At 42.1% G+C, this 26,177-nt stretch overlaps 2 protein-coding genes across 2 annotated transcripts in view; one reads left to right on the top strand and one right to left on the bottom strand.

Annotated features, from left to right (window-relative positions):
• Positions 1–26,177, top strand: part of RGSL1 (regulator of G protein signaling like 1) — a gene marked incomplete at its 5' end in the record, with an annotated part of 124,677 nt that overhangs the window by 4,819 nt on the left and 93,681 nt on the right. The window lies entirely within an intron of this gene.
• TEDDM1 (transmembrane epididymal protein 1) lies at positions 222–2,366 on the bottom strand. The gene has a single exon (XM_086343497.1). The coding sequence runs from the start codon at positions 2,282–2,284 to the stop codon at positions 1,382–1,384; it is 903 nt and encodes a 300-aa protein (XP_086199623.1). The 5' UTR covers positions 2,285–2,366; the 3' UTR covers positions 222–1,381.

Genomic DNA, 26,177 nt, shown 5'->3' with positions numbered 1-26,177 from the left:
TCTAGAGGTTCCTTATAGAAACACATGGGAGGATTAAAAAAATAATAACAGTAAACATTTCAGAAACAGCTTAGTGGATTTCCTTATCCCAAGAATGAGGAAGAAAGTGGGCCCATTGCTAAGGAGGTGACTCAGGCTTTAGGATGGTTGGTGTGTTCCAGAGGTTCCCAGAACCTTGGGTCTGTCCAGCAACACATTTTGAAGGAACAGGAATGTGGAAATTCTGGAAGCAAATAAGCCTTTATTAAGCATCACCTATGGTACATATTTGGTGCATACATAGGAAGTTATGTAACTTGGCTATGACAAAGTCCTTACCTCTTAGGAGATTACACTCAAGGTGGTGAGGAAAAACCTACCCAGGGAAAATGATTGCAGAAACAGAGCAAAGCAAAGTGTCAGCCGTGTGAGCAAATTAACAAGGCAGGTGTAACGTAAGTGCTTAGGAGTTCCAGAACAAGGGAGTCAGTAGGAATTTTTGGAGAAGGCCTCCTTGGAGGTGCTCAGTGGGATTGGGATGAAGGTGGCTTTTTTGCTGGGTACCAAAGAACATGGCAAAGATGTGATTGTGGAATGGCTTTCTGTGAGATGCAAGACAGTGAAATTTGCCACAACCCAAGGGGGACAGGATCTAGTAAATTATATGCACCATGGTAGTGATGGTGACTGGAATACGAGTACTAAAGGAGGAAGTTGGAGACAGATTGAACATTTGAATTCTATAAAAATTTTAAGCCTGCAAATTTGAAATGTCACCATAGCAAAGCGTTAATAAAGTTTTACTTTATTAATTTGAATTTGAAATGAAGCCAGTCATTACAAAGTGTTGAGGTTGGGGGTGGGGGAGAGTAGAGTTGGCAAAAGTGTCATTTCAACCAATATAAATTATAAATTCTGTGTATCTTACTTCCACATGGTGGTGCCACTTTGCTAAGCATGTAGAAGTACCCACTTTCTTTGTCAGGATGAGACTTGAATGATTCTAGTTTTGAGCTGTGAGAAATCAATATTCCATCAGGTAAAAGGCAGGCAGTCACTTGTGCCTGGAGAAACATCTGGTGGTGAATAACAGACTCTCCTCTCACCCCTTCATAGCCCCCCCTTCTATTGCATTCTCTCCCCCTATGACTCTCCTTGCACTCTCCTTGCACACTTCCTCTTACTCCCATCCTCAACCCCATCAATCTTATCAGTTTCCCCTTCTCGTCTCCTCAATGATTAGATGTTCAGGGACAGGAGGTGCGCTGGCAGATGGAGACCAGTGGCTTTCCTTCATGGCCACTATGTCTTCACCAGGGACCAAAGGGCACAGTGCATGTCTGGGAGAACCCACAAGGGGGTAGATGGGGTTGACGGTGAGCCAGGCGTTCCAGGCCCTGTCTCAGGGTGAACTCTTTGAAAGCAGAGCCTGGTCATCTTTCTCTGACTGCTCCACTTCCTGTAGCAATTGGTAGAGGGGTCTCCTGGAGTATATGTAACCTGGAGCTTCTCTGGACCCCGTCAGCTTCCAGCTAGGATGGTAGCAACGATGCCAAAAGGAAGACATTCCATAGATTCCCAGCAGGCACAAAGCATTGATCATCACATGCCAGCAGAAGAAGGTGGTAACAAACATGATGTCACTAATGTTATCATCCTCCCACGGGTAGCCAGAGACTGGTTTGTACAGAATGAAGCCCGCCTGTACCAGCCAGGAACCCATCATCTGAAACAGAAAGGTCTCGATCACAGCGAGTTGAAACGTGTCTGGAGCCCACAGCTTGGCGGTGAACACCAGCATCAGCAGCAACACCACCAAGATGAGCAGAGAGTGAACATGCATCTCCACCCCCACGGAGTCCTGGACATGCGACACCAACAGCAGCAGGAGCACATAAAAGGTCAGCACCAAGATCCCTTTCTCTAGGGGCACACAGCGTTGGGGCAGCAAGTTTTTGCTCATGATGTCTATACAGCCGTTGAGGGTGAGGAGGATGAACATGGTGAGGTGCTGCCACTGTTTGGCGTACATGAATCTTGGTGGCAGGTCCCTGTTCATCAGCGTCAATCCTCTCTCAACACAGCTGATCTCATACGCCATCAAGCCAAAGCCGGCCAGCATCTTCAGCAAACCTCTGTGGGACATTTTCCACAGCCTGGCCCATCTCCCCTTATTCTTGGGAGGCAGAGAAGGATCCGGGAAAGAGTCGCTGAATATCACAGCTTTGGAGACCACTACCGCTCGATACAGTCCATATGCGAGTAGGAACAACCCTGGATACACGTGACCGATAAAGGTTCCCATTGAGTCACAAATCGATCTAATGAAAGTGAGAAGAGTAAAACACAGGCACGTCCTTCTAGGGCCACCTCAAGGTCTGGACTTTGGATAGAGTTGCCTTCCACCAACTTTTATCGTTTTGCCCCACCCACTGCTCCCCCACAGAGAGGAAATGCCTCTTGAAACAAGCCTACCGCTTTAGTGGCATAAAGCCTCATTGTTCCATTCCATTCTAGAACACTGGGAACTAACTGGCTTCTGCCAAAGAAGAAAGCTGGTGAATGTGCCTTTAGGGGGCCCCCCTCTAGGGCCCTTGGGGTGCTTCTCGTTATACTTGTCCCTTTCTCCCATGGCTTCCTCCCCCTGGGACTGCCTACCCAGCACTCAGAGGAGAGAGGAGGATGGAATGGGATTAGGGGTTGCCATGGTCTCGAGAGGAAGCCTGAGCACTTACAAATCCTTGGGTGTCCTTCGGCACCCCTCAGACATAACTCTGGCCCAATCACAGGGTTTTCTTTCTGGACACATATATTTAAAAACATTTGGATACATGATCATATTTCGCACCTATCTGGGTTTTCTATTGATCTTTTATAGACTTGCTCTGAGGATCACCAAGAAAGCTCGCTTCCTCTCCACCCCTTATCTCTTTACATTCCCACATTTATCTCCCCACATCAGCATCTCTAATAGCCAGTAAATGGATCTGAAAAGCTACCTTTTTATACTGATTTTAGGGACTGGAGGATTTTGTGCTATGTCAACCTGACTAAGCCTGAGCCATGTTTCCCAGAGTTACCTTTCCTATATGGTTTGAGATTGAGTTGACTGCAAGAGAAGTTTACATAAGAATCTGAAGATGAAAGTAAAGCAGCAACCTAATAAACTCTGAAGGTGTAGGGTACCAGGTGCCCCTACAGCTCACACATTCAGTTATTGGTCTGCTCACCTTGGTATGGGCAGCCAGGCCTATCGCTCCCTCAGCTTCTCTTTGTGTAAAGGACACAAGCTTCTGCAAGCCACCTGCCACTGAACTGTGAGGTGACAAGAGGAAGACAAGCTATAGCCTGTCTTCACAGGCTGCGATTTGTCCTTACTCTTTCCCAGGGTTTTTTTTGGTAATATACTTCTTCCTGACTATTGCCACACAGGGATGAAAGGACTGCCAGCCCACCACACAGAAGAGAGCCAAAAGCCTTCCATAGACTTCTTCACTCCAAATGTGTAAAGTCTAATGTCCTTGAGAAATTCATATTCCCATGATCCATCTCTAACTGATACAAGGAATTAAGGTGTAATCCCTAAAGTGCTGGTTCTGTCAAGAGGAGTGACTCCAGTGAGCTGATGTTGGCCATTTGGATTTTAACATGGATTAGCCCATCAGTTTCATTTATCTATGACTCCTCTAGTGTCTAATGCATCTCAGAAGACAGAGTCCTAGGTATTGGGTAACAGCCAGCTGAGTATAAGGAAGAGAGAATGATGAAGAACAAAGTACAGGGAATGTGACGCCTACGATGGCTTTGGGTTTATTGTAGGAGGTACAAGCAATAGGAGTTTCTCTGGGGGTGATAATTATGCTGAGGGAAGAGGAAGTTCACCCCTCAACATGAACAGTACTGACCTCACAGTCTGCATAACCATCCTTCTTTAAGGTACAAACAATGCTGTGGGGCAGAAAGGCAGCACCTGGATGCTGACAGTGCCCCTAGTGAAGAGGAGGAGAATTTACATGCAGCTCACAGCACTGTCTCTGAGACCTCACTCCTACCCAACTATCTGTACATTCTCAAGTCTAATCAATACCAGAAAAAAAGTTAAATCTTTCTGCCCTTGAGGATGACAGCAATTCAGATTTCTTCTTGCTATTGAGAGATTTGGTGGGGCTAGGGATTTGAGTGTGAAAGTAAATTAGGAAGAGCTTAATTCAGCTTTCTGAGGGAGTTTGGTCTTTTAAATTTTTAACATTAGGTATTTTTTATTCAATGTGTAGTCATTGTAGAAAAATGAGGTAATATACATTCACAAAAAGCACTACAAGTCATCTGTAATTCCATAATCTGGAAGTGACAACTGTTTTCTTTGAGATATGGAAACACCGTTCTAAGAAGGCAGCATGAAGAAGTGAAAAATGCATAAACTGGAAGTCAGAAATCTGAGTTCTCCTTTGACTTGCTGCCTGTCATACCTTTCACCTGAAAAGAAAAATTGTGTTGAACTTAACCTTCTATTAAAGTAAAAATAAATGCCATGAATATTGTTGCACAGAAGGGAGAATATTTATCTCCTGTCTCCGTTTCCCTGTTGGTGAATTATCAAAACCCTGTGAGAGCACCATAGGGCTCAATGATCAGAGGAAGGAGATTCAAGGGGAAAATCTGAGTGACACTTCTGAAGCAAGTCAGGAGGCAAGAACCCCAGGGATTGTCTTGGGTTTTGGGATTTGATCTGGGAGAAGCACAAGATGTATTGCTCTTCTGCATATCAGCAGGGATGGGACAGGAAGTACGTGGTCTGTAGGCCTCAAGGGGAGCCACATTTGCTCATTCTTACTGTTGCTTCTACTACTTTGAGGCTGTGATCCTAGTGAGTTGGGAGCAGCAGAGCTTCCTCCAGCTCCATCACTCTCCTTGACAGTTGTTCCTGGCAACTGTGAGCCAGAGGCCAGAGGAGGAGAGAAAACAGCAGCACTGACCCAATAGCAATGTGAGGTTGAAAGTGGCACATATGAGGACAAGAAGCCCCACTTCAGGTCCCGTCCGGGTTGCTCAGGCACCAAATCTCCATGTTGTTCATTACAACATGAACATCCTGATCAAGACTTTGAAGATAAGAATCGCCCACCCCAAACCAGACACTGCCAATGAGTAGCCGAGAAGGAAGCCAAAGGCAGTGAATGATTAGCAGAGCTGGCAGACAGTTCCAGGATCTGTGGACACTGAGTGTCTGAAGAGAGTTTCATGAGGAAAACTCAGGTTGACCACAGGAACCCATAGAAGTCCTTCTCAGCCTGGTTGCTCCATGGTGAGACTTCCCTTAGATCTGCACCCCCCAGCCACCACCCCATGTAATTGAAGGCCCCTAGGCACAGCCACTGCCATTTGTCTGGCATGAAATACCAGAATGAGCCAGAATGCCTTCAGAAATTCAGTAAATATGAATTTACTAACTGCTGTGGATTCTACTGAGTACAGCAGGCATATAAAAAAGTATATGATGTTAGTTATCCTCAAAGGGCTTACCATTTGAAGGCACACATCTCTACACACACACACACATACTCTCAAACAAAACGTTAGGGAAGTATTTAGACTACCTTGGTTCTATAATAATCAAATGTCACATAGGTAGTTTTAAATTTTCTAAATCATTTGATAAAATTCAACACATTGATGATAAACTCTTACCAAAGTGGGTACAGAAGGGAACATATCTCAACATAATATAAGGTATTTATGACAAACCCACAGCTTACATATTACTCAACAGTGAAAAGCTAAAAGCTTTTCTGCTAAAATCTAGAACAAAATACAGATGCCCACTCTCACCACTTCTATTTAACATATTGTTGGAGGTCCTAGTCACAGTAATCAGGTAAGAAAAAGAAAAGTTACGCAAAGTAGAAGGGAATAGGTAAAATTGTCACTATATGCAGATGACATGATACTATAAATAGAAAACCATAAAGACTCCAAAATTACTAGAACTGATAAATGAATTCAGCAAGGTAACAGCATAGGATAAAGATTAACATGCAGAAATCTGTTGCATTTCTTTGCACTAACAATGAGATATCAGAAAGGGAGAGTAAAAAAAAAATATCCCTTTTAAAATCACATCAAAAAAACTTAGGAATAAACCTGACCAAGGAGGTGAAAGACCTATATGCTGAGAAATATAAAACATTGATAAAGGAAACTGCTGCTGCTGCTGCTAAGTCACTTCAGTCGTGTCCAACTCTGTGTGACCCCATAGACGGCAGCCCACTATCCCTGGGATTCTCCAGGCAAGAATACTGGAATGGGTTGCCATTTCCTTCTCCAATGCATGAAAGTGAAAAGTGAAAGTGAAATTGCTCAGTCTTGCCCGACTTAGCGGCCCCATGGACTGCAGCCTACCAGGTTCCTCCATCCATGGGATTTTCCAGGCAAGAGTACTGGAGTGGGTTGCCGTTGCCTTCTCCAAAGGAAACTGAAGATGATACAAAAAAATGGAAAAATGTCCCATGCTCTTGGAAGAATTCATATTGTTAAAATGGCCATACTATGTAAATAATCTACATATTTAATGTGATCTTTATCAAATTACCCATGACATTTTTCACAGAACTAGAACAAATAATCCTAAAATTTATATCAAACCACAAAAGACCCAGAATTACCAAAGAAATCCTGAGGAAAAAGAACAAAGCTGGAGGCATAACCCTCCCAGACTTCAGACAAGACTACAAAGCTACAATAACCAAAACACTGTGGTCTTGGCAGAAAAACAGACGTATGGGTTAATGGACAAGATAGATGGCCCAAAACACCCATGATCAATTAACCTTCCACAAAGGAAGCAATAATATACAATGGAGAAAAGACAGTCTCTTAGCAAGTTGGGAAAGTCTGGACAACTGCATGTAAATCTATGAAGTTAGAACACTCCCTCACACCATACACAAAAATAAAATGGCTTAAAGACTCAAATATAAGACACGACACAATAAAACTCCTAGAAGAGAACATAGGCCAAATATTATTAGTAATGTTTTCTTAGGTCTCCCACGGCAATAGAAATAAAACCAAAAATAAACAAATGAGACCTAATTAAACTTAAAAGCTTTTGCATAGCAAAGGAAACCATAAACAAAGCAAAAAGACAACCTATGGACTAGGGGAAAATATTTGCAAATAATGTGACCAACAAGGGCTTAGTTTTTCAGAATATACAAACATCTCATACAAGTCAGTAACAAAAGAATTAAACAGTCTAATTTTTTTTTAAAAAAAGGGCATTTCTCCAAAAGAAGACATACAAATAACCAGTAGGCATATGAAAAGATGCTCAATATCACTAATTATTAGAGGAATGCAATCAGAATTACAAGATTCCATCTCACACCAATCAGAATGACCATTATTAAAAAGTCTACAATTAACAAATGCTGGAGAGGGTGTGGAGAAAAGGCAACCCTCCTACACTGTTGGTGTAAATTTGTGCAGCTGGAGTACAGAGGCTCTTTTAAAAGCTAAAAATAGAGTTGCCATATGATCCAGCAACCCCACTCCTGGGCATGTATTTGGAGAGAGCTATAATTTGAAAGCATACTTGTAACCAAATGTTCATAGCAGCACTATTTACAATAGTCAAGACATGGAAGCCACTTAAATGTCCATTGACAGATGAATGGATAAAGAAGATGTGATATATACATACAATGGAATACTGCTCAGCCATAAAGAAGAATTATTGCCATTTGCAGCAACATGGATTTAACTCAAGACTATCATACTAAGTGAAGTAAGTTGGTAAAACAAATACCATATGATACCCTTTATAAATGGAATCTGAAATGTGATAAAAATGAACTTATTTACAAAGCAGAAACAGACTCAGAGACATGGAAAACAAACTTATGGCTACCAAAGGGGAGAAGGGGTGGAAGAGGGATAAATTAGGAGTTTGGGATTAGCAGATACACACTGCCATATATAAAACAGATAAACAACAAATTCCCACATAACTCCTGGAACTAGATTCAATATCCTGTAATACACCATAATGGGAAAGAACATGAAAAAGGACATACATATTATGTAACACATATAATGCATATACATTATATGATATATATATAACTGAAGCACTTTACTATACACCAGAAACTGACACAACTTTGTAAATCAACTATACTTCCATAAAAAATTTAGAAGTAAAAAAAATCTTCTAACAGCAACATTAAAAAGATGAAATTAGTTTTAATAAGATATATTTAACTCAATATGTCCACAATATCATTTCAACATGTAATATAAAAGTTATAAAAATTATTTTTAATAAATGAAGTATTTGATTCCATATCTCATACTAAGTGTACAAACTTGTGTTATATTTTACACATAACAGCACAATTCATTTCAGACAAGCCGTGTTACATGCTCAATAGCTACACGTGGTTGGTGCCCACCATATTGTATTATGTAGATTCAGACAGTATAGAATGACAAGTTGAGTGAATTTTAAAGTTTTAGTGAAAAGAACAGTTCCTGGTGGGGGTAGAAGTTTGTTCAGAAACAGTATCTAGACAGCTACACTATAAACTCAATGGTTGTAGGATTTTAGTATGGTGCTGAACATCTTCTGGTTTACTTTCTGTTTGCAAGGGGCACTATCATTATCATCAGCATCAAAAAATGACTACAACTCACCTTGCTGCTAGGCAGAAACCCACCGCAGGAGGAGAGCAAGCCAGAGGTGGGGCCTTGAGCAAAACCACACCGGGAGTGGGTCTGTGGAAATCAGAATAAGGTCAGAGCCCATCTGTTTATGTGCCAGATTTTCATCTTAATTTCGAATAAGCATTACTAAGCCTTGGGGTTTGTCACTAACTTACCAAAACAAAGCCATGAGAGATGGAAACAACATTCTTATTTCTTAGTTTGAAAGGACATATTTGGTTTATTTATCCTGGCACACCAATTCATAATTCTCCTCTTTGAAATTTCCTATAATAGGAGCTTTATACCTCATTGCATAACCATGGCTTAGGTTTCACAGTTGGTATAATAGATTTCTGGAACTCTCTTGCTTTTTCCATGATCCAGCAGATGTTGGCAATTTGATCTCTGGTTCTTCTGCCTTTTCTAAAACCAGCTTGAACATCAGGAAGTTCACAGTTCACATATTGCTGAAGCCTGGTTGAAGAATTTTGAGCATTACTTTACTAGCATGTGAGATGAGTGCAATTGTGCAGTAGTTTGAGCATTCTTTGTCATTGCCTTTCTTTGGGATTGGGATGAAAACTGACCTTTTCCAGTCCTGCGGCCACTGCTGAGTTTTCCAAATTTGCTGGCATATTGAGTGCAGCACTTTCACAGCATCATCTTTTAGGATTTGAAAGAGCTCAACTGGAATTCCATCACCTCCACTAGCTTTGTTCGTAGTGATGCTTTCTAAGGCCCACTTGACTTCACATTCCAGGATGTCTGGCTCTAGGTCAGTGATCACACCATCATGATTATCTGGGTCATGAACATCATTTTTGTACAATTCTTCTGTGTATTCTTACCATCTCTTCTTAATATCTTCTGCTTCTGTTAGGTCCATACCATTTCTGTCCTTTATCGAGCTCATCTTTGCATGAAATGTTCCCTTGGTATCTCTAATTTTCTTGAAGAGATCTCTAGTCTTTCTCATTCTGTTGTTTTCCTCTATTTCTTTGCATTGATCGCTGAGGAAGGCTTTCTTATCTCTTCTTGCTATTCTTTGGACTCTGCATTCAGATGCTTATATCTTTCCTTTTCTCCTTTGCTTTTCGCTTCTCTTCTTTTCACAGCTATTTGTAAGGCCTCCCCAGACAATTTGTGTGCAGGTCAGGAAGCAACAGTTAGAACTGAACATGGAACAACAGACTAGTTCCAAATAGGAAAAGGAGTACATCAAGGCTGTAACTTATTTGACTTTTATGCAGAGTACATCATGAGAAACGCTGGACTGGAAGAAGCACAAGCTGGAATCAACATTGCCGGGGGAAATATCAATAACCTCAGATATGCAGATGACACCACCCTTATGGCAGAAAGTGAAGAGGAACTAAAAAGCCTCTTGATGAAAGTGAAAGTGGAGAGTGAAAAAGGTGGCTTAAAGCTCAACATTCAGAAAATGAAGATCATGGCATCCGGTCCCATCACTTCATGGGAAATAGATGGGGAAACAGTGGAAACAGTGTCAGACTTCATTTTTTTGGGCTCCAAAATCACTGCAGATGGTGACTGCAGCCATGAAATTAAAAGACACTTACTCCTTGGAAGGAAAGTTATGACCAACCTAGATAGCATATTCAAAAGCAGAAACATTACTTTGCCAACAAAGTTTCGTCTAGTCAAGGCTATGGTTTTTCCAGTAGTCATGTATGGATGTGAGAGTTGGACTGTGAAGAAGGCTGAGTGCCAAAGAATTGATGGTTTTGAACTGTGGTGTTGGAGAAGACTCTTGAGAGTCCCTTGGACTGTCAGGAGATCCAACCAGTCCATTCTGAAGGAGATCAGCCCTGGGATTTCTTTGGAAGGAATGATGCTAAAGCTGAAACTCCAGTACTTTGGCCACCTCACGTGAAGAGTTGACTCATTGGAAAAGACTCTGATGTTGGGAGGGATTGAGGGCAGGAGGAGAAGAGGACGACAGAGGATGAGATGGCTGGATGGCATCACTGACTCAATGGATGTGAGTCTGGGTGAACTCCGGGAGTTGGTGATGGACAGGGAGGCCTGGCGTGCTGCGATTCATGGGGTCGCAAAGAGTCAGACACGACTGAGCAACTGAACTGAACTGAACTGAACTGCACTGCACTGATAATAGATTTCAGGGTGATCACATTTCAACAGCTGCTTTTTTTTTCTGAAAACTTTTGGCAAGGTGGGACCACGTACTCACGTTATCTCTGTTATACCTATTTCTTCCTTTACGGCTATGGTATTAACTCTCACCCATGGCTGAGGACAGAACTCAAGGACCCTGAGTCTGTTCCTCCATAGATCAATCCTTTTCCACCCCAGAATATGCATCCCCAAATTAAGAGTTAACCTTTGTGCTGTCTTGTGAAGGATTCTTAATTCTGCAATTTGGGAACCCCACTGTAAACTTCAAAATTCCCTGTGAGAGATGCATCTGTCTCACCACTGAATATTCTTGTTCTCCTCCCACAATATAGGGTGTTGCTGGGGAAGTTGCCACCCAGCCAGGGACCATGTTATTCAACAGTTCTGTGACTGAGTCTGGGCCAGTGGGATGTGTATGAAATTGATATACACCACTTCAAGACATGGCCCATAGAAACTTCTCTCCTATTTTTCATCCTTTCTTTTTCCATATCTGCTGGCTGAATACAGAAGATTGTGAGGCACTAGAGAAGGACAGAGTCACAAGATAGGAAGAGTCTGACTTCTGAGAGGCTAGGTGAAAGGCTGCCTGTGCTGCTGTGTGCTTAGTCACTCAGTCGTGTCTGACTCTTTGTGACCCCATGGACGGTAGCCCGCCAGGGTCCTCTGTCCATGGGGTTCTCCAGGCAGGAATCCTGAAGTGGGTTGTATTTCCTTCCAGGGGATCTTTCCAACCCAGGACTCGAACCCAGGTCTCTTATCTCCTGCATTGGCAGATGGGTTCTTTACCTCTAATGCCATCTGGGAAGTTGATCTACTAACTAGAAATGCTGGCATTTAGTTTTATGAGTGTGGGAGAAATAACCTTCTGTAGTGGTAAGCTGATGTGATTTAAGGGTTTATCTGTTTTAAATCAATTAATCTACATTGTCTACCAAGCCTCCAACAGGCCCACTGGGAGTTGATATAAATGTATCTCTTGGCCATCAACTTTGATGTGCAGACTACCTGAAGGGTGAAGTTGGTTGCTCCCACCCAACTCCCTCCTGGCCTTCAGTATCCCGAAGTCTAGAATTCTCATGTACCCTGTCCATGCCACAGTTTCTGAGGCCAGGAAAGTGAATTCTCAAAGTTGCCTTGGAACTATGGATAGAGAGCACAAGAACTTGATGGTCCCAAAGCTTCTCATTCTCATTATGACCTTTGCTTCATTTTGGACACAATCTTCCAATAATAGGGCCACACATCTTAATGAAGTACAGTGTTTCTCATCATTGACCAGTGTTGGATAAACCTTCACCCCAAGGACTTCCCTGGTGGTCCAATGACTGAGACTCTGTGCTGCCAATGCAGGGGGCCTGGATTCAAGGTCAGGGAACTAGGGGCTTCCCCAGTGGTGCTAGTGGTAAAGGACCCCCCTGCCAATGCAGGAGATGTAAGAGACCTAGGTTCAATCCCTGGGTCAGGAAGATCCCCTGGAGGAGGGCATAGCAACCCACTCCAGTAGTCATACCTGGAGAATCCCATGGACAGAGGAGCCTTGTGGGCTTAGAGTCGCCAAGAGTCAGACATGATTGAAGTGGCTTAACATGCGTGTATGCAGGAAACTAGGTCCCACAATTAAGAGTTTGTTTGTTGCATACTACAATGAAGATCGAAGATCCCCAGTGCCAACCCAGCACAGGCAAATAAATAAATATTTTTAAAACAAACAAGCAAAAACCCACTTTACCTGAAACTAATGCTACCAGTAATTAGTTTTTTATTGCTGTGCCACAAATTAGCATATAATTAGGAGTTTAACCAACATGAATTTATTATCTCACATTTTCCATGGGTCAGGAATCTAATATGGGTTAGTTGAGTCCTTTGCTCAAAATCTCATCAAGCTGAAATTAAGGTGTTAGCTGGCTCAGGATCCTCTTGCAAGCTCACTGGCTGTTGGCAGAATTCAGCTCCTTGCTGTTCTATCTTGCTGGCTATAAGTGACTAAAGGTTTGCCCACACTTCCTTGCCATGTGACCCTCATTGGAAGTTCACAGCTTGCTTTTGTCCAGGCCAACAGGAGTGTATCTCCTTGATGATTCACCTTGTAATGACCTCACCTGACTAAGTCAGACCTATTCAGGACACTCTTCCTTTTCAGTAACTTACAATTCAACTGATTAGTATCATGGAAGTGATATTCCATTATATCCTGTAGTCCCACTCACACTCAAGGGGAGGAGATTATACAGAACATGTATACCTGGGGCAGGAATCTTGGGAGCCATCTAGAATTCTGCTTAACACGCCATCCAATCCTACTTTTTGTTCATTATTATAAGTTGCAATATAATTGCATATCTTTGTGTCATTCTCATTATTATATTATTATATTGCTAATACCTTCATAGTAGTAGTAGTGTTAGTCACTCAATCGTGTCCAACCAGGGAATTTTCCCGACCCAGTGACTGAACTTGAGTCTCCTGCATTGCAGGCAGGTACTTTACCATCTGAGCCTTTTAGTACCTGGAATATAGCAACTCGTTTAGGATTTTTTCATTGAATTAATTAATCCTTTGGTCTTGATTGAATTTGGATGACCCGCTTAATGTGTTACCTGCAAGATTACAAAATTAATCTCCTGCATTGTATGTTTACTTTTGTGAAATTCATTTGTAAAAATGTTTCTCTTTTCATTGTTTCAAATATCTGGGAGTAAATTCTGTTTAAGGCTTTTGGCCTCCAGTGCAATTACTTCACTGGTGTTTCAGATAGAGTGCCAGCAGGAAATAGATGGCAACCCAAGCAGGGATAGTTCAAGGAAGGCTTTAATTTTTATTTTTTCTGAATTGTGTGGCCTGAGGGATCTTAGCTCCCTGAGTAGGGATGGAACCTGCACCCACTGCAGTGGAAGCACAGCCTCTTAACTAGTGGATCACCAGGAAAATCCCAAAGGAAGATTCAATAAAGGTACTTCTCTTATAGATGTGGATAGGGTATGTGAAGTGAAGTGAAAGTCGGATCAGTCATGTCTGACTCTTTGCGACCCCACGGACTGTAGCTCACTGGTTTCCTCTGTCCATGGAATTCCCCAGGCAAGAATACTGGAGTGGGTAGCCATTCCCTTCTCCAGGGGATCTTCCCAACCCAGGGATCAAATTCCTGTCTCTGGCATTGCAGGCAGATTCTTTACCATCTGAGCCACCAGGGAAGCCCAAAAAGGATAGCTGAGTAACCACTGGAGCTATTACAACCTCTCGGGCCCAAGGGACATGAAATGAGAGAAGTTCCTCGGTGTGTGCAAGGACAGCATCATGGGTTGAATGATGGCCTCCAAGAAGATATTTTCAAGTGTTAACCCCAGAACCTGTGAACGTGACCTTCTTTGGCAAAGGGCTGTTTGCAGACATAATTAAAGATCTTGAGGTAAGATTATCCTAGATTTAGAGTGTGTTCTAAACCAATGACAGATGAGCTTATAAGAGAAAGGCAGAGGGAGGTTTGAAACACAGAGGCACACAGAGGAGCAACGTGAAGGTGGAGGCAGACAGTGGAGTGCTGTATCTACAAGCTAAGGAACACCAAGGATTTCCAGCAGCCATCAGAAGTTAGGACAGAAGCATGGGACAGACGTTCTCTGAGAGCCTCCAGACAGGAGCAGTGCTGACTGCACCTTGATGTTGGACTTCTGGCAACCATAACTGTGAGAGCATAAGTTCATGTTGTTTTAAGCCACCAAGTGTGTGGTCACTTGTTATGGCAGCTTAGGAAACTAATACTGATTGTGTTGTGGTGGAGGGGTACGGCCACCCTGAAGTGACCCCAGAGGTAGAAGCTAGGAGAATAATACCCCAATCTCACTCTTATTTCCATCCTCCTACTGGGGCTAGTCATTGGCCAAAAGCCAGAGGATAAGTGAGCTCAGTGATGTGTAATACACAAAGCCAGTCTCCTGGGATAGGAAGCAGGATAGAGGAGAAAAATGAATTTGAAGGGGCAAATTAAAAGTATATGGCACACCTCTTTTTTCACTTTCATGCACTGGAGAAGGAAACGGCAGCCCACTCCAGTGTTCTTGCCTGGAGAATCCCAGGGACGGGGGAGCCTGGTGGGCTGTCGTCTCTGGGGTCACACAGAGTCGGACATGACTGAAGCGACTTAGCAGCAGCAGCAGACTAACCATAGATTCTGATTTGTCTGGAGTAGTTTGATTTTTACCTGTTGTTTCAGTGGAAAAATTAGTTTTGTATTTTTTCTCTCTCAAGCGTCCAAGGTTGAGTGATAAATTATATAGTCACACTAATTATAGGTTAAAATCCAATTGGTTCATTATTCAAATGGAGATAAAATCAGCTGTAGTGTATATATGTTAAGCAAGTCACACCTATCAATATGTTTTTTCTCTTGACTACCCTATGGTCCTAACCATTCTTGACAGCTGTAAGAACTTTTAAGACTTTCTGAAGTTAACAAGAATACATCTGTCTCCAAAACCTGCATCATATGCCCTGTATTTCTTGCATTTAACTTTTTCCACTTCATCTTGGAGATCTTTTTATGTCAGGACACAGGTCTCCCCTATTCCTTTTAACTTCTACGTTGTACCCCATAATTTATTTACCCATCCCTCTATTGGTCAACATTTATTATTTAAAGTTACCTATGGACACAGTGCTTCAGTACCTGTTCTTGTACATGCTTTTTGTGTAGATGTGTGAGTATTTCTAGAATATACACGGTATCAGAGTTCTTAGCTACAGACAACAAGAATCCATTCTGGCTAGTTTAAAGGAAAGGAATTCATTATAGAATCATTAGGAAGGCTGGAAAAAGACTCCAGGTTAAGTTTGAAGGACTAATGCCCAGAATTTCACTGTTAGACGGGCTTAACTTGTTGCTTCTGGCACTGACCTCAGAACTACAGGGCAAATCAGTTTGGTGATGGACAGAGGTTTCCATCTTTGTCAGTACTCTTGTTACCGAACAGAGACCTCATATGGATTCAGTTTCCTTACATTGCTCAATTCTGAGTTGAAGTATTATGTGGGTGTGTCTAATTGGTCATATACCTGGACCCTCAGTTCAGGTCGGTTCAGTCACTCAGTCGTGTCTGACTCTTTGTAACCCCATGGACTGCAGCACACCAGGCCTCCCTGTCTATCACCAACTCCCATAGTTTACTCAAACTCAAGTCCATTGAGTCGGTGATGCCATCCAACCATCTCATCCATTGTCATCCCCTTCGCCTCCCGCCTCAATCTTTCCCAGCATCAGGGTCTTTTCAAATGAGTCAACTCTTTGCATCAGGTGGCCAAAGCACTGGAGTTTCAGCTTCAACATCAGTCCTTCCAATGAACACTCAGGACTGATCTCCTTTAGGATTGATTGGTTGGATCTCCTTGCAGTCCAATGGACTCTCAAGAGTCTTCTCCAACACCACAGTTTAAAAGCATCAATTCTTTGGTGCTCAGCTTTCTTTATATGTGAGAGTCCAACTCTCACATCCATACATGACTACTGGAAAACCATAGCCTTGACTAGATGGACTTTTCTTGGCAATGTCTTTGCTTTTTAATATGCTGTGTAGGTTGGTCATAACTTTCCTTCCAAGGAGTAAGTGTCTTTTAATTCCATGGATGCAGTCATCATCTGCAGTGATTTTGGAGCTCAAAAAAGTAAAGTCTGCCACTGTTTCCCCATCTATTTGCCATGAAGCAATGGGACCAGATGCCGTGATCTTAGTTTTCTGAATTTTGAGTTTTAAGTTGAGTTTTAAGTCATCTTTTTCACTCTCCTCTTTCACTTTCATTAAGAGGCTCTTTAGTTCTTCACTTTCTGCCATAACAGTGGTGTCATCTGCATATCTGAAGTTATTGATATTTCTCCTGTCAATCTGGATTTCAGCTTGTGCTTCATCCAGCCCAGCATTTCTCATGATGTAGTCTGCATATAAGTTAAATAAGCAGGGTGACAATATACAGCCTTGACATACTCTTTTTCCTATTTGGAACCAGTCTGTTGTGCCATGTCCAGTTCTAACTGTTGCTTCTTGACCTGCATACAGATTTCTCAAGAGGCAGGTTAGGTGGTCTGGTATTCCCATCTCTTTCAGAATTTTCCACAGTTTATTGTAATACACACAGTCAAAGGCTTTGGCATAGTCAATAAAGCAGAAATAGATGTTTTTTCTGGAACTCTCTTGCTTTTTTGATGATCCAATGGATGTTGGCAATTTGATCTCTGGTTCCACTGGCTTTTCTAAAACCTGGACCCTAGCTGACTACAAAGGAGGTGAGGGGTTAAAAGCAGATATCTATTAGGAAGGCAGTCCTGAAAAAATGGAAATAATCAAAATGTTAGGAGGCTATTTCAAAGATGTTGTTAGGTTCACATGACAAATGTCCACTGCAGGTAGCAGGAAGTGGAATTGTTTGCTTGAAAGATCAATGCATTTTAAATTCTGGCACACCAAATGTCTGTCAAAGTGACTTTAAGAAAATGTGGACCAATTCATATTTCTACCTACATTATATGATAATTCCTTTTAGTTGTTGAGGCAAAACTGCCTCACCAGAGACATAGGACAAAGCACAATGTATCTGTAACAAAGGAGAGAAGAGCAAAACTCAGGCTATCTACTCTCCTCTCTCTTGCTCTTGTTGTTCAGTCACCCGGTTGTGTCCAACTCTTTGCAACCCCATGGACTGCAGCACACCAGGCCTCCCTGTCCCTCACCATCCCCTGAAGTTTGCCCAAGGTCATGTCCATTGCATCAGTGATGCCATCCAGCCAACTCATCCTCTGATGCCCTCTCCTTCTGCCCTCTTGCTTGAGTGATCTTCAAGTTTTTGGGATATATATATATATAGCTAACTAACTTCTACCTACTTTTATCATCTCCTTCTGGTCACTGCTCCCTGACAGAATGGAAAGTTCTTGACGGGAGTCTATACTTTTAGTGAGCTGGTTCTCACTGTTCCATTCCACTCTAGTACACTGAGAACTAATTGACTTCTGCCAAAGGAGGAAGCTGAATATTTCCCAGTATGCACCTGTGAGAATATATGCTCCCATGAGGTCTGTTTGGGTCTTTGAGATGTTTCTGGTTGCGCTTGTCTTTCTCTCTCATGGCTTGCTTTCTTCTGCTACTGTCCAGTACTTAGAGGAGCAGTGGACAGGTACATGAACACAGAGACTATCCAGAAAAGCCCTGGGTTATACTAAAACATTTGCACATCATTTAAGATCCCTTACTTATCCTCTGATCATATTGAAAGCATAAAACTTTATAAACATTTGGGAGTGTGCTCACATTATACATATTGAGTATCTGTCCAGCCTCTTCATTTTTCTGTAAAAGACAGATTTACGGGACCACCAAAAAAGCCCTTCACTTGCCCGGACAATCTCCACCGGACAATAGATGAATAGAAAAACTACCTTTTGAGATTAATTTTGGATATGAGTTATTTCTTATTAACATGCAAATGTGTTGAGACAAGTAGATTCATTGAACAACTTATATTTAATATGAATTAGCTCATCAACCTTATTCTCATCTGCTGTGTGTCTTATACATATATAGGTAGAAAGAGTTCTAGGCACTAGGTGAATTCATCTGCATTTGTAGAATTGTGTTCGAGGTAAGAGTCTTCTTATAAGGGGGATAGTGAAGATCAAGGTACAGGGAATGTGAGGCATGCCCTGGGCACACCAAAGTTTCTAGGTTTGTTGTAAGAGGTACGTGGAATAGGAGTTTCTCTGGGAGGGGTAGGTGCTCTGAGAGGAGAAGTCCATCATTCAATGTGAATGATGGTGACATCAAACAGTCTTCTGCATAATCGATTCTCTCTCCTTACTGTGTAAGCAATGCTGTGCGCAGAGAGGCAGCACTCATATCCGATAGCACTCCTAGTGGAGAGGAAATTTTACACCCAGGTCACAGCACTGCCTGAGAGCCTTCAGTCTTATCTTTCAGCTTCTCCCTTTCCTGCATCTCTTTAATATCAGAGAATCCAATCTGTCCATGCTCTTGAGGATGAAGGTCATTTCTTAACTGAGGGAGAGTTAAGAAATTCACACACAAATCCCACTTTGAGTGTGATTTGAGTGTGAAATCACATAGAATTGTGTTCAAGGTAAGAGTCGTCTTGTAGGGGATAGTGAGTGTGAAAATGCTGCGGGAGAGTTTAAGATTGCTTTACGAAGTGCTTGCCTGCCTTGTTCCATTTTAACTTCAAACTGTTTTCTTTTTCTTATGCAAGTGTGGCATACATTGGCTAACAATTCACCACATTCATTTCCGTTTTCTTTGCTGATAAACTACATTTTCCACCTGTCTTAAAGGTGGATGCAGCCTTGCAGTTGGGCCAATGGAGTTTGAATGGAAATGACATATATTACTTTCTGGTCACATCCATAAAATCCTTTTTCACATACTCTTCCATGCTATTTTCCTTTCCTCTGGATTTATACAGAATATCACAGCTTATTTGAAAGTCTTATGGTGTTAAGGTTGGAGGAGCCACACGATGAAAGGAACAGGTTTCCTGGGATACTCCTTTTAGCAAGCCTGTACATTGTTCAGGAATACTCATTTTAGACTATATGTGGTCAAGGAATAAACCTTTTTTTGATTAAGAAATGGAAAGTTTTCACATTGTTTGTTATAGCAGCTAGTTTACCTGAACTAATGCAAAACTTATATGTAGTCTTTATAGGAAAATTATAAAAAAATCAATAAGCAAAGATGAGAGAAAAAATAAGCAATTCCAAACCTAATGATAGCCACTGTTAATTTATATTTTACTATAGAATACTAGCTTTTAAGAAGGCAGTATGGTGAATTGGTGGGTGGGGGCGGAAATGACTGGAAGTAAATCAGGAATCCAGTCTTATTTTCCTCCTAAATACCAGAGCTTTAGTTTCTCTTTAGAAAAAGGAAAGACCTTTGTCCTCTGTGTTATTTAAGGAAGGGAGGAAGGATGCAGGGAAGGGAAGTGTAGGGATGGAAATGGAAGAGAAAAGGGAGGGAAAGAGAGAGAAAGAGGGAGGGAAACATGCAGTTGTAGCCTAGAAGGGAGTGATTTTGTCACCCCACAATTTTTCCTTTTTAGCTCATGATCAAAACACTCAGACAACTTCGAAGAGCTGAACTCTCAGGGCAGAGGGGGTACAGTGACATGCACGTGACACTGTGATGAGCGAAAAAGGGGGGAGAAATCTCCGGTACCCTCTTTGGTTCTTGCCTTTGCTCTAGGGAGTTGAGCTGCTCGGAGCAGAAGTGGCCTTCTATGCAGCAAAGGCCATTGCTCCACCAAGTATTTATTAGCAAAGAGCCAGTGTACTTTTCTGAGTAGTCCCATTCTACCTAGTTGGGACGGCAGATGTCAAAAAAAACCTTTTTTAGATCACTCATAATGAGATCTCCAGCACATCAGAGCTGTAGGTCTAAGTGACATAGTGGACATTGAGGGACAAGCAGATACCACTCATCTCCTGACCACCATATTTATCTCCACCTCTTGGCCATTTCTGGAAACTGTGTCAGTGGCCAGAGGATGAGAGAGAACCAGTTACACTGACCCAGCAGCAATGTGAGGTTGAAAGTGGCACGTATGAGGACAAGGAGCCCCACTTCAGGTCCCGTCCAGGTTTCTCAGGCCCCCACCTTGGCCAGGCACCAAAGCTGCATGATGTTCATTAAAACACGAACATCCTGATCAAGACTTTGAAGATAGGAATCGCCCACCCCAAACCAGACAGGGCCCACGAGTAGCCAAGAAGGAAGTCAGAGGCAGTGAATGATTAGCAGAGCTGGCAGACAGCTCCAGGGTCTGTGGACACTGAGTACCTGGAAGAAGTTTCATGAGGAAAATTCAGGTTGACCACAGGAGCCCACAGAAGTCCTTCATGGTCTGGCTGTTCCATGGTGAGATTCAGCCTCAGACCTGCCTCCCCCAGCCCCTACCCCATGTTCTCAAGGGGCCCCAGGCACAGCCACTGCCATTTGTCTGGCATGAAATACCTGAATGAGCCACGATGCCTTCAGAAGTTCAGTAAATATGAATTTACTAAATCTTGACCTCAGAAAGCTTCCGATATAGTTAAAAATATAGTACACTCAGACATGCACAGGAAATACACAACTTATACATTACTTAGACAATGTTATGCTGAGTGATGCATAGAGTGCAGGTTAGAATAGTTCATTGACATGACAGGAGTGTTCCTGGGGAAAGGTCAAGGTTAGTCAGAGTCACTGGTCAGTAGTCTTAGAAAATTATCAGAAGCTCAGGGAAGGTTTTAGTGTCAAGTTCTTTCAAAAGTCTTTATACCAACTTCAGAAGAATTCTTCATTTTTTATCGTTGCAGGGCCAATATGGCTAAGAACCCAGTGCTGTACTGGCTGGGTCATAGAAGAGCAGGGCCAATTAAATGCCTGGCCTACCAGTCTCTGGGGGTTTCCCCAGGTGGCTCAGTGTAAAGAATCTACCTGCCAATACAGGAGACCCAGGTTTGATCCCCCAGATCAGGAACATCCTCTGGAGTAGGAAATGGCAACCTACTCCAGTATTCTTGCCTGGAAAAGAATCCATGGACAGAGGAGTATCCATGGACAGAGGAGCCTGGTGGGCTACAGTCCATGGGGCCACAAAGAGTTAGACATGACTGAGTGACTGAGCACCACCAGTCTCTAATGATAAGATTAGCTCACCTATGGGGGAAGGAATGGGACCCTGAGATTTGGGATGGGGGAAATAAGTGAAGCTGAGAAATTTGAACTCCCAAATTCCATAGGACCTCTCTTTCTGATGGAGGAAAGACCTATTCCCACCTGAGAGAAAAGGTCTTCCCCTGCACAGATAACTTCCAATGGCTATATCCAGGAGGGATCCGTCATCAATGGATGCCAGTCTTCGTAGGACCTACTCCCACCACCCTTATTACCTTTGTGTCCATAACAAGAGTAGATCCTAATACAGGCCAGACAAGAATGTACAAGACCTGGTCTGGGGTGAGAGAGGAAATCAAGACACCAAAAGAATCATAAAAGCTCACCAATCAGCCCTGGCCAGAGTGTGGGCAATGTGAACGTGGATGAATTCTAAAGGTGTTTGACATGTAAAGTGAAACTGAAGAGTCGATAGGGCCACATTTATCAATATGTGTTTACCTTCCTGAGATTCTAGGCTCAATATGTGCCTTGAGCATCTGGGAATGGTATAAATAGTTGGCCAGGTTGGCCAGTTGAAACCTGGGCCAATGGTGGCCTATAGTCAAGCTAAGTTGGTATATTGGAACTGCCCTGGCAAACTTTAAAGAAGTAGTGCCCAGTAGAACATTCTGTTAAGATGGGAATTTTCCATAATCTGTGCTGTCCAGTATGATAACTTCTAGCCACTTATGGCTATTGAGTACTTGAAATGTGGCCAGTACAACTAGGGAACTGAATTTTTAAAATTTTAAATTAATTTTTTATTTCTTTTTGGCTGTTCTGGGTCTTCGTTGCTGTGTGGGCTTTTGTCTAGTTGCGGTGATCTGGGGAGAAGGTAATGGCACCCCACTCTAGTACTCTTGCCTGGAAAATCCCATGGATGGAGGAGCCTGGTAGGCTGCAGTCCATGGAGTCTCTAAGAGTCGGATACCACTGAGCGACTTCACTTTCACTTTTCACTTTCATACATTGGAAAAGGAAATGGCAACCCACTCCAGTGTTCTTGCCTGGAGAATCCCAGGACAGGGGAGTCTGGTAGGCTACCGTCTATGGGGTCACACAGAGTCGGACACGACTGAGGTGACTTAGCAGCAGGGGCTACTCTCTAGTTGGCGTGCATGGGCTTCTCACTGTGGTGGTTTCCCTTGTTTTGGAGCACGGGCTCTAGGGCACATGGGCTTCCGTAGTTGTGGCACATGGGCTCAGTAGTTGCGGTTCCAGGCTCTAGAGTACAGGCTCAATGGTTGTGGCACCTGGGCTGAGTTGCTCTATGGCATGTAAGGTCTTCCTGGATCAGGGATTGAACCCATATCTCCTGCATTGGCAGGCAGATTCTTTACAACTGAGCCACCAAGGAACCTTGGAAACTGAATTTTTAATTGTAATGAGTCTAAATCTAACTAGTCAGATGTGGATAGTGGACATTGTATTGAATGATGCAGCTGTAGTGTAAAGAAACTGAAAGCTCATAAAATGTCCATGAGACTTTTTTTTTTCTTTTTGGCCACACTACACAGCTTGTGGGATCTTAGTTCCCCAGCCAGGGATTGAACCCAGGTCCTCAACAGTGAAAGCACTGAGCCCTAATCACTGGACTGCCAGGGAATTCTCAAGACTTCCTTCTTTATCTGAATCCATTCTGGTTGCATCCCAAGGGCTTTGAATCATGGAGTGCTTTCATTGTCATTCAATTCTGGATAATTTTTCATTTACATTTTAATTTAATTATATTTTTTCTTGAACCTAAAAGTTATCTAGAAGACCATATTTTAATTTCCAAAGAAATTGTTTCTTTTTTCTTTTGTTATCTTTTTTATGTTGATGTTATTCTGCTTCTTAAAAATATGTTGTTTTTCCTTCATAAATGTTCCACGGGAAGTATTGAAATATTCTATATTCCTGTTAATTTTTATATGATATATATATGATGATTTCTGAGATGAGCATGTTGTATTCTTTGACTATTTGACTATGACTATTTGTTCATTTTTCTTTTTATTTCTATCAGTTTTTATTTTGTGCATACAGATGCCACAGTGTTAATATTCATACATTAAAATTGATAATTATTTTATCTTCTTTGTGAATTGAATAGAAAAGAGAAAATATATTTATCCCTTTTAATTGTTAGTGATTTTCATCTTTAGTTTTGTTTTGTCTGATGTTAGTATTATAACATCTACTTTCTTTTATTATCTTTCTAATCTACTTTAATGCCTATGTTTTCAACCTTTGTGCCCAGTTTTTTAAGCATATGTCTTATAATCACCATATTGCTTGACTTTGTATTTTAACACGTTCTGAAAATCTGTTACTTTGACAGAGGAATTTAAGATACATTTATTGTGATCATTGATGTAGTTGGACTTATTTTTAGAATTTTATCTTATGTTTGTGTTATTTCTTATTTTCGTCCTAACTTCTGTTCCTCCTTTAAGAAGATTTCCATAGGACTGAGTAACTTACATTTATTCGAACAACACTATTTGTTGTTATTAAACAACATTTATTAACAATAAGTGTTGTTATTGGTAACACTTTACTGTGCTTCTACATTCTCTAACCTTGCTCACCCCTCTGGCTCCAGCTCTGTAAAACTTTGCAAACCGTCCTGCTGAATCTTGGAACCTGGACATGATTGACATACAGGCATGTCAGATAGGCAGAGTTGTCCTTGCTTTCTCATGGCACCAATTGTTTATGTGACGACTTCGGTTCTTTCATTTCTCAAATAAATGAATTTTTATATATCGAATTTAATAAAAACCAGGGCCTTACCCCACCGGTACTTCATTCAGAGCAGTAGCATCTAAGATAGCCATTATTGGTTAGTATCTTTTTTGTCTGCTAAGAAAACATTTTGAGACATCCTAAGAAACAATAAGATGAGGTAGGTAGTAGTCCAGATCCTGGGCCTGCTCTGCCGTGGCTGGAATCTCAGCTTTGTTACCTTCTCTGTTGTCCAGTAGTTATAAGATATCAGTCCAGTAAGTTAACTTCTCTAGCTTTCATCATACGAAATAATGTCAATTATAGTATCTCCCTGAGGATTACTGTGAGGATTAAAAGAGGTAATCCATGTGAAAACATTCAGCACAATACTTAGCATATAGTAAGAACTCAGATAATGATAAATGATATATATTTATTTTTGGCCTCACTATGCAGCATGTGGGATCTTAGTTCCCTGGATAGGAATCAAACCTGTACCCCCTGCAATGGAAGCTGGGAGTCTTAACTGCTGGACCGCCAGGTAAGTCCCAATAATGGATATTCTTAAGAGTGATCGTAGTCCATAGCCTTTGGAGAAGGAAATGGCAGCCCACTCCAGTGTTCTTGCCTGGAGAATCCCAGGGACGGGGGAGCCTGGTGGGCTGCCATCTATGGGGTAGATGGCACAGAGTCGGACATGATTGAAGTGACTTAGCAGCTTAGCAGCAGCAGCCAGGACTCAAAACAAAGCTATTTTCACACAAATTGGTATTTTCTGACTCCCTCCCTGAAGGAGAGCTGTGGAACTTCTTGAAGACTCATGGCATCTCTATGAAGAGATATAATCTACTTCTCCTGATCTTAGCATCCCAACGCTGACTGAAGATGTATATCCATGAACAGAGGGGCCAGGGTTTAAACAAATGCTACATGCACTGGCCTCATCCTGATAACCTCTGCCCTCTCTGTACGTTTTGTCTGCAGTTACTGGATGAAGAAGACCTAGCCTGAATGAAATATTCAGTCCTGGATCTTTTCATGTCCCAAATTAACATTAATGAGCAAACAGGGAAAGATCAAGAGGGCTGCAACTGGGACTTAGGGGAAACTTTGAAGCAGAAGCCAGGAAGGGGTAGATGCCCTCTGGAAATGGGCCAGCGTTTGCTTTTGATGACAGCGAACCCTCAGATCTTGTTCATTTGAGCTGAATACAAGGAGTTCTGGTACCAGCACACCTGAGATTTCACCTTTTGCAATGCCTCTGTGTTCCTCATTCAACAAACATGTGTTGAAAACCTACTACGAGCAAGAAATTTGCTCTAATGCTTTTATTACATGTTGTAAGTAGTACCAAGGTGAATAAGACACTGTCACAGCCCACAAGGATTCTTTTGTTCTAGCAGAGGAAATAAGATGTACACAAATGGCCATGTTACAGGGGGATTGTGACATGCCAGAAAAGAGGTACAAAGTTCCATCTGATTGAGGAAGAAGCAACTATTTCCACTTTGGAAGGAACCAAGAACTGCTGTGAGTGGGTTGTTAGATGGGAGCTATCCTTTTAAGACTAGTGGGGTCTGGACCAGTAGGAATGAGCAGTGGTCTTCCCGGTGGCGTGCACAGGATGAGCACTGACAGGGCAGTCCAGGGAGTGTTGGGGGAACGCCAAGTTGTACCTACCCTGTTTCTTCTAGCTATGTTTTCATGGGGAAATCTGAATAATTTGAGCTCAGTTTCCCCATGGGGCTAGTTCTGTATATTTCTCAAAATAATTGTAAAGATTAGAGGGCTTGTGGAAATTCCCTGGTAGTCCAGTGGCTAAGACTCTGTGCTCCCAATGCAGGGGAATTAGGTCCCACATGCTACAACTAAAGATCCCACATGCTACAACTAAGTCCCAGTGTAGCTAAATAAGTCAAT

The sequence above is a fragment of the Bos grunniens genome, chromosome 16 (assembly GCF_055505025.1).
Source record: "Bos grunniens cultivar Pamir isolate PY7600 chromosome 16, Bosgru_T2T1.0, whole genome shotgun sequence".
Taxonomy (NCBI): Eukaryota; Metazoa; Chordata; class Mammalia; order Artiodactyla; family Bovidae; genus Bos; species Bos grunniens.
Note: the sequence above shows the minus strand (reverse complement) of the source record. Positions and strands in the feature narration are given on the sequence as shown.